The sequence below is a fragment of the Panicum virgatum genome, chromosome 3N (assembly GCF_016808335.1).
Source record: "Panicum virgatum strain AP13 chromosome 3N, P.virgatum_v5, whole genome shotgun sequence".
In the NCBI taxonomy this organism is placed as follows: domain Eukaryota; kingdom Viridiplantae; phylum Streptophyta; class Magnoliopsida; order Poales; family Poaceae; genus Panicum; species Panicum virgatum.
In genome coordinates, this window is record NC_053147.1 from 255,508 (window position 1) to 273,515 (window position 18,008).

At 50.7% G+C, this 18,008-nt stretch overlaps 1 protein-coding gene across 1 annotated transcript; it reads left to right on the forward strand.

Moving 5' to 3' along the window:
• The first annotated feature begins 15,558 nt into the window (after nucleotides 1-15,558).
• LOC120663395 (probable non-specific lipid-transfer protein 3) lies at nucleotides 15,559-16,599 on the forward strand. Its single transcript, XM_039942200.1, has 2 exons — nucleotides 15,559-16,050; nucleotides 16,252-16,599. Exons 1-2 carry the CDS (start codon nucleotides 15,680-15,682, stop codon nucleotides 16,259-16,261), a joined length of 381 nt encoding a protein of 126 aa, XP_039798134.1. The 5' UTR covers nucleotides 15,559-15,679; the 3' UTR covers nucleotides 16,262-16,599.
• Nucleotides 16,600-18,008: the final 1,409 nt, after the last annotated feature.

The following is an 18,008-nucleotide window of genomic DNA, read 5'->3' on the forward strand; positions in this document are numbered from 1 at the left end:
CGAAGAGGCCGCCCGTACCCAGAGGGAGGAAGCGCAGAAGAACATGATGGGTGAGTACCTTCGATTTTTCGTTGATTTGTTACTTTTCGTAACTGACGTTGATTTCCTTTGCTCAGAGCTGAGGCAGAAGGTGGCGGACGAGACCACGGCGAAGGAAGCGGTCCATACCGCGCTCACGGTGGCACAGATGGAGTTTGCGGAGTTGGAGCAGACCGCCGTGAGTGTGTGTCAAGAGCTCGAGGGGGAGGGTGCCGTCTCGGGCAGTTCGGTGATCAGCCGCCTGCGCGCGCTGGGTGGCCGGATTGCCGAACACGCCAAGAGCACCTTCCGCCTTGGTGTCCTGCGGGCTCTCGCCGTGGCCTCGACACACTACCTCATGGATCTCCAGAGGGTGTCGTCGGGGTACGTTGTTCCCGATGATGCGGATGCGGACGCCGCGTCGGTTATTATGGACGAAGCCGATGCAGCCGCGGAGGAGTTCGCCACCGTTCTTGCCGAGAAACTTGAAGCGGACATCCTTCCTATCGCCGAGTTCGACGCCCCTGAGGGCCCGCGAGGGGGGATGGTAGCCTGTAGGAAGGTTGGGCCTTGAAGCCCATTGTAGATAGATTAGTGTTTGTCATAGTCGTGCCTTGTAATTGAACCTTATGAATATAAGAGATTTGTTTTCGTAATTTGAATGTGTGGCCCGTCGAGGCCTTGTGTGATCGAGCCTGTGTTCCTTTACTTTATTTCCGTGTTCTTCGTATGCGACTTAGATAAATATCTGCGAGGAAGTCCGCGTTCATAAGCAACGTAGGCGTAGGGTGGTGAGGGGAGTGCCGTATCCCGGAGGCGTAGGCGGCCCCACGACTCGGCCAGTCCCGTACCGTAGTTGCTTACGCCTCGCGTCCGTTTTTTTTTTCAAGGATACGAGAAGCTTAGGGTCGAGACGGAAATATTTCGAAAAAACGTTGGCGACTTTTTGGGGAGGTTCGGGGGTTCCCCCCGTAGTAGCCCCCGAGGGGGGGGGCTCGGCTTTGCCTAGGGTAAAGCCGAGCGTACCTCAATGTTCGTGCGCGCCCGAGCCCTCGAGGGTCGGGAAGGTTCCCAAAAAGCGATAAGCGAAGGGTGCTTCCTTATTATTTCGGGAAATTGAAAATGCGATTACGAACAATATAGAAATAGCTTGAAATGCTTAAGGATAGAAACGACGTAGCTGTTGTATGTTCCAAGCGTTGGTGAGGACTTCGCCGTTCTCGTTTGCCAGCTTGTACGTGCCGGGCTTGAGCACCTCGGCGATTATGTACGGTCCTTCCCATGTGGGCGAGAGCTTGTGGCGGCCCCTGTTGTCCTGTCGAAGCCTCAGCACCAAGTCCCCTTCGTTGAGATCTCGGCGCCGGACTCTCTGCGCTTGGTACCTTCGTAGGGACTGCTGGTAGCGCGCAGAATGCAGGAGTGCCACGTCTCGAGCCTCGTCCACTTGGTCCAGCGAGTCTTCGCGAGCTCGCTGGTTTCGTTGCTCTTGATATGCCTTGAGCCTCGGTGATCCGTATTCCAAGTCGGTGGGGAGGATGGCCTCGGCGCCATAGACGAGGAAGAACGAAGAGAAACCCGTAGCTCTGCTCGGGGTCGTCCTCAGGCTCCAGATGACCGAGGGTAGCTCTGTGAGCCACCTTCGGCCGAACTTGTTCAGTTTGTTGAAGATCCTCGGTTTTAGTCCTTGGAGGATCATGCCATTGGCACGCTCCACTTGCCCGTTCGTCTATGGGTGTGCCACAGCTGACCAGTCCGCACATATGTGGAAGCTATCGCAGAACGCCAAGAACTTCTTGCCCGTGAACTGGGTGCCGTTGTCGGTGATAATCGAGTTCGGGACCCCGAACCTGAAGACGATGTCGGTGAAGAATTGGACTGCTTGCTCGGATTTGATCTTGCCGATGGGTCGAGCCTCGATCCATTTGGAGAACTTGTCGACCACCACCAGCAAGTGGGTGAAGCCCCCGGGCGCCCTCCTCAACGGACCGACGAGGTCCAGCCCCCACACGGCGAACGGCCACGTGATGGGGATGGTCTGCAGAGCATGGGCCGGGAGGTGTGTTTTTCGGGCGTAGAACTGGCATCCCTCACAAGTCCGCACGACGTCAGTGGCGTCGGCGACCGCGGTGGGCCAGTAAAAGCCTTGCCGAAACGCGTTACCCACGAGGGTGCGTGGCGCGGCATGGTGGCCGCAGATGCCAGCATGGATGTCGTGGATCAGCTCCTTGCCCTCGGGGATGGGAATGCATCGTTGCAGGACACCCGAGGGGCTGCGCTTGTGTAGCCCGTTGTCGATTAGAATGAAGGACTTGGCCCGCCTGGCAAGGCATCGCGCCTGAGCGCGGTCCGAGGGTAGGACCCCTCGAACCATCCAGTCGAGGTACTGAACGCGCCAGTCTCGCGAAGCGGGGGCCTCGTCAACTTCCATCGCTTCGGCCTCGTCCGCGGAGGTTGTCCCGAAGTCAGTATCCATGGGCCCGACCCCGTCCGCCGGGGGGTTCCCGCCGGAGGGCCCGGCCTGACTACATCGGTTGCTTGAACTCGACGGAGGGCCTGGGGATGTCGTGAGCGAAGATGTTCGGGGGGACGGTGGTCCGCCCCGAGGCTATCTTGGCCAGTTCGTCCGCGTCCTCGTTGTACTTGCGCGGGACGTGATTGAGCTCGAGGCCGTCGAATTTGTCCTCGAGGCGGCGTACCGCGTTGCAATACGCCTCCATCTTCGGGTCGTGACAGCTGGACTCCTTCATTACTTGGTCGACGACGAGCTGAGAGTCACCGCGCGCGTCGAGGCGTTTGACGCCGAGCTCGATGGCGATGCGGAGGCCACCGAGGAGGGCCTCATACTCCGCCATATTGTTCGAAGCAGGGAAATGCAAGCGGATCACATACCGCATGTGTTCTCCGAGAGGTGAGATGAAGAGGAGGCCGGCTCCGGCTCCAGTTTTCATCACCGACCCGTCGAAGTACATAGTCCAGCATTCGCCCCGGATTTGTGATGGGGGTAGCTGAATGTCCGTCCATTCAGCCACGAAATCAGCCAAGATTTGGGACTTAATTGCCTTGCGGGGGGCGTAGGTGAGTGTCTCTCCCATCAGCTCCACAGACCATTTGGCGATTCTGCCCTCGGCTTCCCGGTTGCGGGCTATCTCTCCCAAGGGGAAAGACGAGACCACGGTGACGGGGTGGGCCTCGAAGTAGTGACGCAGCTTGCGTCGAGCCAATACTACTGCGTAAAGCAGCTTCTGAATCTGTGGGTAGCGTGTCTTGGTTTCAGACAATACCTCGCTGATATAGTACACCGGCCGCTGGACGGGCAGAGCTTGACCCTCCTCTTGTCTTTCCACAACGATCACTGCGCTGACCACTTGGGTCGTCGCGGCCACGTATAGATAGAGGGGCTCGCCGTCCGTAGGTGGTGTAAGAATGGGAGCACGGGTGAGCGACGCCTTCAGCCTTTCGAGGGCTTCTTGAGCTTCGGGGGTCCACGTGAAGCGCTCGGTTTTCCTCAAGAGTCGATATAGGGGTAAGCCTTTCTCGCCGAGACGCGAGATAAAACGGCTAAGGGACGCTAGGCATCCCATGACCCTCTGTACCCCCTTTAGGTCTCGGATCGGTCCCATCCGAGTGATGGCCGAGACTTTGCCAGGGTTGGGTTCGATGCCCCGCTGGGAGACAATGAAGCCCAAGAGCATGCCTCGAGGCACCCCGAACACGCACTTCTCGGGGTTAAGTTTTACCCCTTTGGCTCGTAGGCAATTGAATGCGATCCTGAGATCAGCAACCAGGTCGTCCGCCTTCCTGGTTTTGACAACGATGTCATCGACATATGCCTCCACGCTCCGCCCGAGTTGGTCTCCGAAAACGTGGAGCATACACCATTGATAGGTGGCTCCGGCGTTTCTGAGGCCAAAGGGCATCGTAACGTAGCAGTACATGCCGAAAGGTGTGATAAAAGAAGTCGCGAGCTGGTCGGACTCTTTCATCTTGATTTGGTGGTAACCGGAGTAAGCATCAAGAAAGGATAAGAGCTCACATCCCGCAGTAGTATCTACAATCTGATCGATTCGTGGCAAAGGAAAGGGGACCTTCGGACATGTCTTATTTAGACTAGTGTAATCCACACACATCCTCCAGCTTCCACTCTTTTTCTTTACTAATACTGGATTAGCGAGCCACTCGGGATGGAATACCTCTTTGATGAATCCGGCCGCCAGAAGTTTTTGCAATTCCTCGCCGATCGCCCGGCGCTTGAGCTCGTCGAAGCGTCGTAGGCGTTGCTTCACCGGCTTGGAGTTGGGTCGGACATCAAGAGAGTGCTCGGCGACCTCCCTTGGTATGCCAGGCATGTCCGAGGGGCTCCACGCAAAGATATCTGCGTTGGCGCGGAGGAAATCGACGAGCACCACTTCCTATTTGTCGTCGAGGGTGGAGCTGATCTGCAACGCCTTGTCGTCGGAGTGGCTCGGGTCGAGGGGCACCTTCTTGATACCCTCGGCGGGTTCGAAGCTCCCGGCATGTCGGTGCGTGGAATCCAAGGCCTCGCTTGCCATTTTGTCGAGGGTGGCTGCGAGGGCCTCGTCTTCCGCTTGAGCTTCCGCGCGCTCAACGCACTCGACGTCGCACTCGTAGGCGTGCTCGAACGAAGAGCCGATGGTGATGACGCCCTTTGGTCCCGGCATTTTGAGCTTGAGGTAGGTGTAGTTGGGGACGGCCATGAACTTGGCGTAGCAAGGACGACCGAGGATGGCATGGTAGGATCCTCGAAACCCTACCACCTCAAAGGTGAGTACCTCCTTGCGGTAGTTGGCTGCCATGCCGAAGCAGACCGGCAGATCGATCTGGCCGAGTGGTTGGACCCGCTTCCCCGGCGCAACGCCGTGGAATGGCGACTTGCTGGGGCGTAGCTTGTCCAGACCGATCCCCATGAGCTCCAAGGTGGGGGCGTACATGATGTTGAGGCTGCTGCCTCCTTCCATGAGCACCTTGGAGAAGCGAGTGTTGCCGATGATGGGGTCGACAACGAGCGGATAACGTCCCGGATGCGGGACGTAGTCGGGGTGGTCCTCGCGGCCAAAGGCGATGATTTCCTTCGACCAGTCGAGGTAGGATGGCGTGGCCTTGGTGACGGAAAAGACTTCGCGGCGCTCACGCTTGCGCTGCCGAGAAGTCATATTCGTCGTCGTTCCTCCAAAGATGAAGAAGGCGTTCTCCACTGGGGGGAACTTGTCATCTCCACCTTTGTCGCCAGCATCCTTCTTCTTGTCCTCGTCGCGATGCGCGACGCGGTTGTAGTATTTCTTGAGCATCTCGCACTGCTCGAGGGTATGGTTGACCGGGCCCTTGTGGTAAGGGCACGGCTTCTTAAGCATGTCATCGAACTGGCCTCCACCGCCTCGAGGGGGGCCTCGAGGTCCTTTGCGGTCTGGGGCGGCTGCGAAGGCCTCCTCGGAGTCCTCTGCCTGCCCTGACCCGCGCTGGTTCGGTGGGGCCGGCTTCTTTCCCTTCTTCCCCCGCTTCTGTTTCTTGGCGGGGGTGTTGGGCTTGACGTTGCCGCCCTCCGCGGGCGCATCGTCCTTGCGCTTGCTCGATTTGTCGTCGAAGATGGCACCAACTGCCTCCTCGCCGGCGGCGTAGTTGGTGGCAGCTTCGAACAACTCATTGGTGTTGACGGGTCGGCTTCTCGCAAGCTCATGCACCAGGTTCCTGCATGTCGTACCCTCGAGGAAAGCGTTGATGACCTCGACATGGGTGACGCTGGGGAGCTCGGTGCACTGCTTGGAGAAGCGTCGCACGTAATCACGCAGGGACTCGCGGGGCTTCTGGCGACACCCCTTGAGGTCCCAGGAGTTCCCAGGGCGCACGTACGTGCCCTGGAAATTGCCCACGAATATGTGGACCAAGTCGGCCCAGTTGTAGATCTGATCCGCAGGCAAGTGCTCGAGCCACGTTCGTGTGGCGTCAGCAAGATGAAGAGGAAGGTTGCGGATGATGACCGCGTCTTCCGTCGCGCCGCCTAGCTGGCACGCTAGGCGGTAGTCGTTGAGCCAGACTGCAGGATCAGTCTCGCCCGAGTATTTGACGAGGGTGTTGGGTTGTCGGAAGCGCGGGGGAAAAGGCGCGGTCCGGATCTCCCGGCTGAACACCCGGGTGCCCGGAGGCTCCGGTGACTCACCCCTGTCGTGCTCAGGGTCGAAGCGTCCACCCCGTCGAGGGGTGTACCTCCTGCCGTTGATGACGTTGCGGGCGTCGCCGTCGCCAGCGTGCCCGCGAGTGTCGTGGATTCGCTCCCTTACGGGAACTCTTCCGATGCGCTCGTGTACCGGGGGTGCCCTCGCGCCGGGTGCTACGGCTGCCTTGCCCTTCCCTGCTGGGGGTGTGTGCACAGAAACCTCACGGTCCTGGTGCGCAGTCCCATCACACTGCTCCGGGGCCTTCGAGCGCATACGAGACGCAGAACTCTCGGCCTGCTGCACGGCAGCTTGCTCGATGAGTTCCTGTGCCTCGCGGTGCAGGTTACGACCCGAAGGTGTCGATGGCTCAGGCATAGCTTGAAGTAGATAGGCCGCAGCGACGAGTTTCTCGCCGGCTGTTTGCAGTTCCAGAGATTTGTCGATGTTGTCGTCGGCCAGGATGCGCTCCCGGGCAACACGTCCCGCCGCCCGGGCGTGTGCACCAGGCACGGTACGCTGCTGCTCGAGTGCGGCGCGTAGCTCCTGGGTTTGCCGACGCTGCTCGTCGAGCTTGGCTTGAAGCTCGTTGAGCTGTGCCAGTTGAGCTTGTCGCGCCGCTGAACTTGACAAGGAAGGGGCTGCAGGCGGGACCACCGGTTGCTTTGCCCGTACGTCCGCCCCGCCGTCCTCGTCGTTGGCTGGAGCATTGTCGTCTTGCTCGTCCGCGAGGTCCGCCACGAAGCATTCCCTGGAAGGATCGAAATCCCCCTCGCTGGAGTCTTCGGAGCAGGTGAGGCAGTAGGCCGTCGCCAGCTGGAACGCACGGAAAGCGTTGGGGTCGCGGACCCTGGAGAGGTCCCCGGCCTCCTCGGCCGTGAAGTTGTTCATGAAGAAGTCGACGTCGTCGGCGATCGAGCTCGCCGTCCCGGGGTAGGGTTCGTCAGGGGACGACGCGCTGAGGCTGCGGATCGGCCGAAGATGATGACCCGGCGTATCCTCATGCTCGATGAAGTCAGCGACGGTTGACGAGGCGTGGGTGGCAGCGTTGCGCATCCCGAAGGGGAAAGGAGACGCCGAAGTCGAGTCCCCCCTGGGAGGCACTAGTGCTGCCGCAGGCGATGGTGCCGGCGCAGATGACGCCGAGGCACGCGATGATGAAACGGTCGCTCCACTGGCCGCGATGCTGAGTTGCGACACGCCAGCCTCGACCCACGTGGGGGAGCTGCGGCGGGCCGCAAGACGCCGCTCCGTGCGTGCTTGTCGTGAACGCTGACCCGAGCGCCTGTTGCGCCGGGCTGGCGGAGTCGGAGCGATGAGGTTGCGTTCGGAGGAGAGGAGCTGCATGTGGTAACCGTTGCCGGTTGTCCTGAACTCGAGGCTCCCGAACGAGATCGCGCGTCCCGCTGGAAACGGATCCGAAACACCCATAAGGTATGGGTTGGATCTGCTCGCCATTCCTGGAGATCAAATGGGAGAAAGAGAGAAAATGTCACGCAGACTGCCCCTACCTGGCGCGCCAACTGTCGGTGTCCCGACCCGGGGGCCTGGATCCCAACTAGTAAATGCTGCGTGTTTCCTCGTCCCAGATGATGATGCAAGAGGCAATCACAGTAACGCACGGTTTATCCTGGTTCCGGCCGCGGGGCCGTACGTCCAGCAAAGGGGGTGTGCGAGGGCACTGTATTATCTTGCACCCGGGGTGCTTGTAGTAGGGGATACAAGGGAGGCGAGAGAGGGAGGAAAGCCCCCAAGTCTCTGCTAGAAGTGGAGTCGGTTGAGATGAGTGCTCAGTAGTGCTGAGAGTTCTCTGAGGGAAAATCAGAGAGCCTGCTTCCAACCTTGGATTGGAGAGATCGGATCAGCCCCCGTAAAAGGAAGCCCACCCTCTCCTTTTATAGTTGTAAGGAGGGGTGGTGTACATGAGTGTAGGGGCGCGGAAGTCGTCGTTTTCCCCCGAATCGCGGGTACAGTGGTCTAATACTGCAGGAAGTGTACTGTGGGAAGGCGGCGCACGTCGCTGTCATCCTGGATCTCGTCCTTGGTCCCGTGGAGATGGCGGCGGCCGTCCTGCAGTGTCCCGGCGGTAGTAATGGCGAGGGACGGTCCCGGACCCCTGGTCGGAGTGCGGGCGTGCACGCTAGAAGGTCCGGGAGCGCGTGGAGGTCCCGGACCCCACAAGAGGGAGGTCCGGGGTCCCGCCCGCGCATGCAGAGTGCTCCACATCGCCAGACCCCCCAGCGGGAGATGGTCTGGATGGTGGAAGTCGGCAGAACAGTAACGGGGGCAGCGCCAACTCGTCTGGTGCCGCATTTGAATGCCCACAGTGCTGCTACAGCGACTGGGGTGGCAGAGCGGTGACCGGGGTCAGTGGACGGGACGCCGGTCACATCCACTGCGGGAGTGGCAGTCTGACGCCGCCCGTCCTTTGAGCCGTGGCGGAGTGGCTGGCCTTAAATGCCTTCGTACGGCGGTCGGTTGGGCGGCGGGGCCGTTTGTCCCTTGTGCCGAGAGACGGCCTCGAGCGAGGCGGAGATTGGCCACCCGCTCGAGGGCAGGTCCACTGTCCTCGAGCGAGGCGGAGATTGGCCACCCGCTCGAGGGCAGGTCCGCTGTCCTCGAGCGGGGCGGAGATGCGTTTTGCGCGGTCGAGGGTCCCGGGGGGAGCCCTCGAGCGAGGCGGAGATGAGTGACCCGCTCGAGGGTAGATCCGCTACCCTCGAGCGAGGCGGAGATTGTTCGGTGGGCCTGAGAGGGGTGCGAATGGGCCACATGCTGGGCTTCTTTGAGTCCTTTCCTTTCTTCCGGATTTGGAAGGAGGCCGGGGACCTTCGTGGGCCCAGTTGCCTTAACATGTGTTTGTGTTTTCGAAAGTGGTCTTAGTAACCCAATTAGGGTGTCCCTAATTGTGGCACCCGACAATAGTATTGACAAAGCTCATGTAGATTCGGATAAAGGAGCCTACAGGATCAGTTTCGAGTACAATCGGCGCCGAGGACGGCTTTTCTTTCAAGAAGGGGAGGATGATGAGGGCACGACACCTTCGGATACGATCATTGATTATAATAAGGTGAGCTCGTTCCAAATAAATTTGTCATCTAGATTTGAGAATAAATTACTACCTTATGATTTAATTATTGTTAGAAACCATGGAGATGATGACAAGGACGTTGGGGGGGGGGAGTTTGGAGGCGTGGTGGACCAGCAAGGGCAGCCAAGCCGAGTTGGAGGCCCAATCCAAGTCGAGTTTGAGTCTGCTTCGGAGTCCAGGAACAGCCCGCACCAAAATCAACCCCATGCTGCATACGGAGTCCGTTTTGGATGCTCTTTATATGGATGGAAAGATAATTTCAAGGAGCTTCCAATGGCACTGGTTTGAGGCCCAAATTCATTCGGTGTAGACGGGAATCGCCGAAACAATATGACATCCAGAATCTGTCAGGGCGCTGCGCCGCCGTCATTTGGGCTGTTGGCCCGTGTACCATGTTGGCCCAAGTGGTGGACGCCCCCTTGGCCTCCACCAGCAACCCTAGGACCTCCCTTAGGATATAAACTCAGTAACCGCCGCCTTTTAGAGTTGGGTTTTGTTTAGTCTTGAGTTTTCCTTTGAGGAACAGACATTGCATCGTTGTATCTGTGGCGACAAGTCCTTATACATTGATTCAGGGCCCCCGTTCTTGATCTCCTCCACTGTGTCAATTAGTCCTTTGGAATCGAGTTCTTGAACCCCACTTTGATTTTCGCTTCATTCACATCTGCAATTTCAGATTGCGTGTTTATCCTTTCTTGCTAGTGTTCTTCGATTTGCTTGCAGGAAAAGCCTTCTCGGCGAGGTCAATCAAGTTGTGCTTGGTTGATAACCAGCGGAGCGGTGATGTAATGATTGCAGGCTTCGAATTCGTGTCTAATTAGAAGTCGGATCGTCAACATCACGTACTCTATCAATCGAATCTACCCTACCTCTCGGAAGATCGGGCCGCGTCTACACCATTCCGCGCCGCGTCGGCGGAGTCGCTGGCCATGACGAGGAGGTCTGTGGCGGCGGAGGTCAGCGAGAGGGCGAGCGGGAGCGGGGGGCAGAGGTGGAACACGTGCGGGAAGAGGCGGAGGAAGTGGAGCGGGCCGCGGCGGTGGAGGCACATGCAGTGGAGGAAGATGGAGAAGAAGGCAGGCAACGTCGGCGGTGGCGAGGCAGCGGCAGGCGCAGGTGGCGGCGGCGGTGGGTGATGGCGGCGGAGGAAGACAGAGCTGGTGACGGCAGCGAGAAGAGAGAGGAAAGCCAATGACCCACCTGTCTGTGAGGAGAGGGTAAAAGGAGAAAAGCTGACGGGGCCACTGGCGCCACGTGGACAGGTGACGTGGCTGAAAACTGGGGTGGATTCGGTTTAGGGGGGGTAATTTGCACGGTTTCGTTAGTTCGAGGGTGTAGGATGTCTGGTTTAGGAGTTCCGGGTTGAAAATCGGTTGACCCTGAAAGTTCAGGGTTGAAAATAAGACTTTTCCCTTTTTTTTCAAAGGCATCCTGATAAGCTAATTTCTAAATCCCTAATCTTCCAAACTTTGTACATGTAGTTGACACTCTCGAGCTCATGCTTCATATTTAATTTCATTGTAATAATGTTCCTATATATTGTCCTTGATTTGTATCTAGCTAGTTGTAAGGGTTGATGAGTGTTTATTGTGGCTCACAACTAACAACCGTCTAAATTGACATATTAACCTTTTCGTGTCACTTGATTACATAAATATATGGATGCTTATTTGTTTCTATCATGGTTGTAGAATTGTTCAATATTTCATCTTTCAATCAGTTTAAGGTTTATCGAGATGCTCAGAATTTTTGTTCAAAACTACAAACGAAGTCAAAATATTTAGTTTTTTTTCATTTTTCTTTTCTAGTTTAATTTAAAAACTATTTTTAACCAGCTAAACCAAACGATAATAACAACACTACCAAGTTTCCTATAGCTCTAGTGTCTTACGAATTGCATTATATCATCAAAAGGCCATTGAATTCTCTTTCGTACCTATATGCATGTGAAAGATTAAAGTTTAAAAAGGTAGACAAAATATTTGAAAGCAAATAGAAATAAGTAACTATGGAGAAAAATATTTCAAAGAAAGTAAAAATAAATAATGAAAGATTGTTAAATAAAATGGGCCTATTAAGGCCAATTCATCTAGTCATCCATATGCTCTCACTTGGGCTTCTCCACCGATCGAGTGTGCACGACAAAGAAGGCCTAATGCAAGTCCACGTATCCAAGTGGCCCTTTGATTATTCCATAATAATAATTCCGAATCCTAGATGTCAGCTCTTATTCGATAAAGAGTCTTAATAGTAAATTTTTCCTTCGAAAATGGGATCTAATTGCCTATGAAGGAAGGCTTGCTCCCGAACTATTATTGGTAGTATGGAGGAAATGGAGCAATGTGTTTTGAGGTAGATAGATACAGTAGAAGCATAAGGTGCTAGAGCGAAAAGTTTTTTCAACGAAAGTAGAAGCATAAGGTGCTAGAGTGAAAAGGTTTTTCAACTGAGAACATTGAAAGGGTCATGGGTCATAAATATTATAATTAGTTGAAAGAAACTAGTGCTCGTAATCTAAAAGGGAGGGGTGAATTAACCTATAGCTTAAACTAATTTGCACAAAATATAAACTAAAATATGCTATCTAGATGTGCAACTAGGGTTCTCTAGTGTTCCATCCCGACCCAAACAAGAGTTTGCAACCTATACCTAATCATAACTTCGAACTACTCTAACAAAGTAAAGGAACACAAATTGTGAACGAAATGCGGAAATGTAAAAGAGTGGGTGGTTAGGAAAATGCAAACTGGGCACGTCAATTTTTTTCACGTGTTATTGGTGGGCTAAAGCCACCCCTAGTCCATGTTGGAGCTCCACCAAGGTACACTCCTGGTCACCAGGTCTCTTTCGTTAATGACCTTGGTCTCGCCACTAAGGCTCATCCAAGTAGATGAAGATATTGTCATAAAGGCAATGCCTACCACCTCTTGCACTGGCCACCTTGACGTCGTCTTCACTACAGAGCTTCCCACGAAGGAGAGGTCTCCTTGTTGTCACACCCGGTTCAAGAAAGGAAACGAATTCATCTCATATGTGCGTCAGGATCAAGTTCACACACATATGATTGACTTATAAAGTGAATACCATAACAATGCCAAAACGAAAGAGAGTATTAAGAACTTTATTATATAACAGTCTTAATCTTAAGCAAATAATAAGCGTCTCAAAGTAAACAACGAAATCTTGATTAGCACAGACAATCGACTGAGAGTCATACACCTAGAAATCCTCGAAGTCTTCAGGATACTCCGGACAATTATCTGAACAATGTTTATGCAAGGGTGAGTACACTTATAGTTGATACTCAACAAGTGGTAGGGAAAAACCTATATTGCATGCAAGACCAAATCAAAGAATAGCTGACATGGTTTAACTGCGATAAGCACTTTTAGTTGGTCAAGTTTTATTAGCAATCATTAACTAAGTGTAAGTTTATACCATTAACCCACAATTAATTAGAGTAATCATCAACAATATCAGAAATAAGAGTGTAACTAGCTATTTCGATATGCTTGTAACCTGAGACATTTTTTTGACATGATGTAACCTGAGATATATTGACTCTAAGATGTATGCTATGATTCTCTAATATATTCTGTAATTCTGTACATGGGCTGAAAACTTGGTATGTCTATTGGGCTGAAATGGCTATGTTTTGGGCAACATGGGCTAAGCTAATAACAAAATGGGCTTGCAATTGGGCTGCCACATCAGCTTCCGTTGTGGCAGCCACGTCCAGTGTCCACGGTGGCAGCCAGGTCAGCATCTATCCAGCTAGTGGTGACATGGATACTCAATCCGTGATGAATACTATTCGTGTGGCAGCTGTTTGTGATAACATCTGTGACGTGTATTTTTGTCATAGATATTGGGCTTGGGTTGGACTAAATGGGCTTTGGGTTGTTTTATGACAGTTTAGAAACATCATAGATCATGCTAATATGTGACGTTTACGCAAAAAAACATCGATCGATTTAATCTGTGACTCTTATTCCATGACATTATCCGAAATCGTCACGAAACCGTCATAGATACTATTTTTCGATGTTTTTCCAACAATTTATGATGAATTTGCTTCGTCATAGATTAAATGATTTCTTGTAGTGAACTATATATTATTATTCACAAAAGTTATATATGTAAATTGTCCCTTGGATCCTACCTCAAACGTAGAAAAAGATGATCGTTCCTCTAGCAGTATAGGTAGGGGTTGGAAAAAGACAACCTAGACACATGACCAGCCATTGTTGTTAGGATTGGACGAAGTAGAGGCGTCATCATGATGTATCAGTTACGGAGTGAGAGTGTCAACGTACTTAGAACCCGTGAACCAGCTAATCATAGGAAAAAGACAGCCTACACACATAATCAATCCTTGGTGTGATGATCGCACGATATAGTAGAGATCCATCTTTTTTTTTCTCTTTTACCTAGTTAATATACGTACTTGCATGGTAATTCTATCTATATAGGTTTTACAAAGACAAAAAATTCGTGTCTGTCTTCTTTTGCTTATAAGATAACAAATATATTGTACATGATGAGATCATATCTTTATTATTATTTCTTTTCACGTGCCTAAATTAATTAAAAGATTAATGAGCCAACAAATTAAACGGCGCGCCCTAGACACACATGCGTGATGTGAAGTTGGAATTGAAGTTAGTTGGTTGGATGTGAACACAAGTCGTGGCTGAGAAGCATCCACGTAGCTTGCGTATGGGATCGATCGAGAGAATAGTGCATGCGACAGTAGTTCTATTAGCTAGCGATGGAATGTTGGCTCGTGATGATGCATCCAGATGGTTGTTGGCTGCCTAGTCTATCTTGCATCTATGTACAGAGACGTAGCAACGAACAATTTAAGGCTAGCTGCTACCAGTCGTCCTAAGGGCTTATTTGGAAGAGCTTCATTTGATTCTGATTTTCCACTGGAGCTGATTCTCTAAAAGAAGTACGTGCATGGTTTTGTGGTTGAAAGTGATTCTCTTTGATTCTTTAGTATAAACTCTTAAAATTAGGACCGAGAATCACTTCATAGAATCATGCAAATTAGAATCACTTTTTCCGCTCTCAGCATCTTAGCTCATTCCATGAAATTAGCAGAGAATTACTTCTCTTGGAAAAATTGCTTGGCAAAGCTCCTGCTGGATATTCAGCAGAGAATCAGATTTGGGAGCTCTGCAAACCCACCCTAAATGATGAACAACGATTGATCCTGGAGCTAGCTACTTGACCTGCCAACTAGGTTAACTACGGCCACACTTTGATCGAGGAGCATAATGGAAAGTGCAACAAATTAAAGACTAGTTAATTGGAATAATATATTCATTTATATCATGACATCAGCAGGGTCGTATCCTCATTGGATTTCATCAATCTTATTACTGCATGTTGAGGTACCCTGGCCTTTTGCTCAGGGAATCGCAGACGATCCAGTCCAAATCTTGCTGCATGCTCACTCCGGTCGTGATCAATGCAAGTTGCCAGCAAGCACAGAGCTCAGTTGCCGTTGCGAAAATTCCAGTAACAGTTCCAATTCGCCATATCCTTTCAAAGAAGTTTGAACCCGTCAGCTCTCCATGACTCCATCGTAGGCCCATTTTGGTTTATTCCCTACAATACCTAACACTTTTGATCGTTAATTAGAGGTATTAAATAAAATTAGATTACAAAACCAACTTTAGAATCCTACGCTAGGAATCCTGACGAATCTAATAAGACTTTTGACCACATAATTAGAGGATAGTCATTGTAGCATCACTTTAGCCAATCATTAATTAATTACCGTCATTAGATTCGTCGCAAAAAGTTCACCTATCCGTGACAAAATTTTGCAAATAAATTTTATTTAGTACTTCATGCATGCAAGATTTTTTCCTAGATGTTTCTAAAAGAGGAAACCAAACAGGGCCATATATGACCCCAGTGAAGTGAAGAGGAAATTAAAATTTCCAGAATTTAATTAATTATTATACAAATCTGTTTCCAGAAACATCTTTCCACATACACGTACGTGGGAAGATGGAAATTGAAAGTGATGTAATTTTTTTCATATATATTTGGATTGTGATCGATATATGTACATGGAATAATTATTAGCTGAAATTAAAATAGAATGATGAATTGAGCTGAAAATCACAGAGAGCATGCAGTCCAACGCCCAACGACTCGGCCATCAATATAGTGGATCTCATTGAATCATGCATTGATGCAGATGGAGACGTAGAGTCCAGTAGTAGTGGAGGGCTAACCAGAGCTCCCTTTATTTAAACTGGCCTGGTGTTATGTTCCTGCTCATTCCCCCACAGCACACACAGCAGCTAATCCAGACTCACACTACTGCAGCATTTGCTTTGCTTAGCACGACCGCCGATCGATAATTAATAATAATACAACGATAATGGCGGTTCTGATGATGAAGAACAAGAAGCAGATGCAGGCGGTGGTGGCCTTGGCCGTTGTGGTGGCGGCGGCGGCGCTGGTGGCGTCGGCGTCGGCGGCCATCACCTGCGGGCAGGTGGGTTCGGCGCTGGCGCCGTGCATCCCGTACGCGACGGGGAAGGCGAGCGCGCTGCCGTCGTCGTGCTGCGGCGGCGTGCGCAGCCTCAACAGCGCGGCGCGCACGAGCTCGGACCGGCAGGCGGCGTGCCGGTGCCTCAAGAGCCTGGCCAGCACCGTCAAGTCGGTGAACATGGGCACCGTCGCCACCATCCCCGGCAAGTGCGGCGTCTCCGTGCCATTCCCTATCAGCATGTCCACTGACTGCAACAAGTACGTACTAGCTAGCTTCTCTATCATCGTCTTATATATATATATATATATATATATATATATATATATATATATATATATATATATATATATATATATCGTCGTCTTCCTTATAATTATTTTCCTATATATTATATATATCTTTTACTGATCTTGTATACGTACATGCGTGCCACGATTTAATTTTATTCTTTGGCGCAGGATCAACTAAATTAATCTTACATCAGATATGCTGCTACCTGATGGTGAGAAGCTTGGTCCTTCAGAAGATAGCAACGAGCTATTTATTAGGACAATAAAATAAAGTTGTTAAGGCATCATCATCAGCATCATCTATACTATTTTGTAGTAATAATTAATTAATTAATTAAATGTTGTACTCGATCTGTGTGTACGTGCGCGTATACATACATGCATGCTTATCCGATCGATGTATATATATGTGCTGCTTCTCTCACAAGTACGTGTGCTCATATATATACATATATGTATATGCTTGTGTGTCCCTGCTGTGATCAATAACAACTACTAGTCCTACTGTTCAGTGCTGCTTCGACCTACTTGTTCAGACAATTAATAATCGTTCTGTCGGTAACGGTGGTGCTGGCGTGTTATTCTAATTAATAGTGTGTGTGTATATGTATGTATATATATGTATACATATGCTAGCTAGCTGCTGACTGCTGCTAGTAAGGCATCTCAAAACCTAACGCGACTTCAAAATACATGTTGTTTAGGACACCGACAGGATCACAAAAGTCAAGCCGCTTCGACCAGTTTTTTAAAAAAAATTGAAAAACATAACATATTTGAAAGAAAGTTAACTAAATGTTTCGAAATCATTCCCGATGTTAAATGGCTGCCAGACTAATCTACTCTTCAATTTTCAATCATTTAACTGTTTATACATTGACGACTGCATGGTGAAGCGAAAGATCAGACGACTGCAGGTGCATTTTACTCATAACACAAGCAAAAAAACAAGCAAAAGTTAGTAGGGTTTCTCTGTCAGCTCCACAGCTGCATGTATGCGAGATGCAAGGAACAGCGAGATGTGACGTGGTCGTGGACCCAAACAAAAGACGAGACGACTCTTGCCTAGCCACTACACACTGCACGTCTCCATCCATTCTCATGGCAAACAAACAAACAAAAAAGGAGGAAGCTCTATCGTCCTGCTCTGTTCTTCCTCACAAACACGATCCAGTCATCCATGCAACCTCAGGTCAGGTACGGTGCACAGAGCGATTCTTAGCCAGACCTACGATGTCAGGGTTTACATTTTCATTGATAATCACTTTATCAGTCACCACCGGTAACGATAATCGATTGATAATCATTTTCATTGATAATCACTTTATCAGTCACCACCGGTAACGATAATCGATTGATAATCGCTGATAAATCACCAATACCAGATGATAAGGATGTCCGAATTCAAAAAAACGATTATCGATTATTTATCAGTGATTATCGACAAAAACCGACGATAAATCAGTGATGTGTGCTGATAAACATGTTTTTCGGAGGAAAATAAGAAAACTAGATATTAATATTTTGCACTTGGGGTCCATACAAATATGAGTACATTAATTAAGCGGATGCATAATACTCCATGCAAAGTTTCCTACATATCCATACAAATTAATAAAATGAGAGTCCATACAAATATGAGTACATTAATTAAGCGGATACATGATACTCCATGCAAAGTTTCCTACATATCCATACAAATTCATGAAGTCTGAACACATTGCAATTTTCATTCTTCATCCTCTGCCTCATGATGTTCATAATATTGTTCCTACATTTATTAGATGGAGTGAATATGAGAGGTGAATAAAAGATTGAATAAACACACTTAAACAGATACACACCTGCAATCCATACGCATTTGATAACCAAAAGGTAAGATGAATAGGTTGTTGCGGTAGCGGTGGCGGTGGCAACCTTCCCCT

What these genes read in the sequence shown, in the direction of transcription:
- LOC120663395 (XM_039942200.1), top strand. Translation starts at nt 15,680, where the DNA reads ATGGCGGTTCTGATGATGAAGAACAAGAAGCAGATGCAGGCGGTGGTG.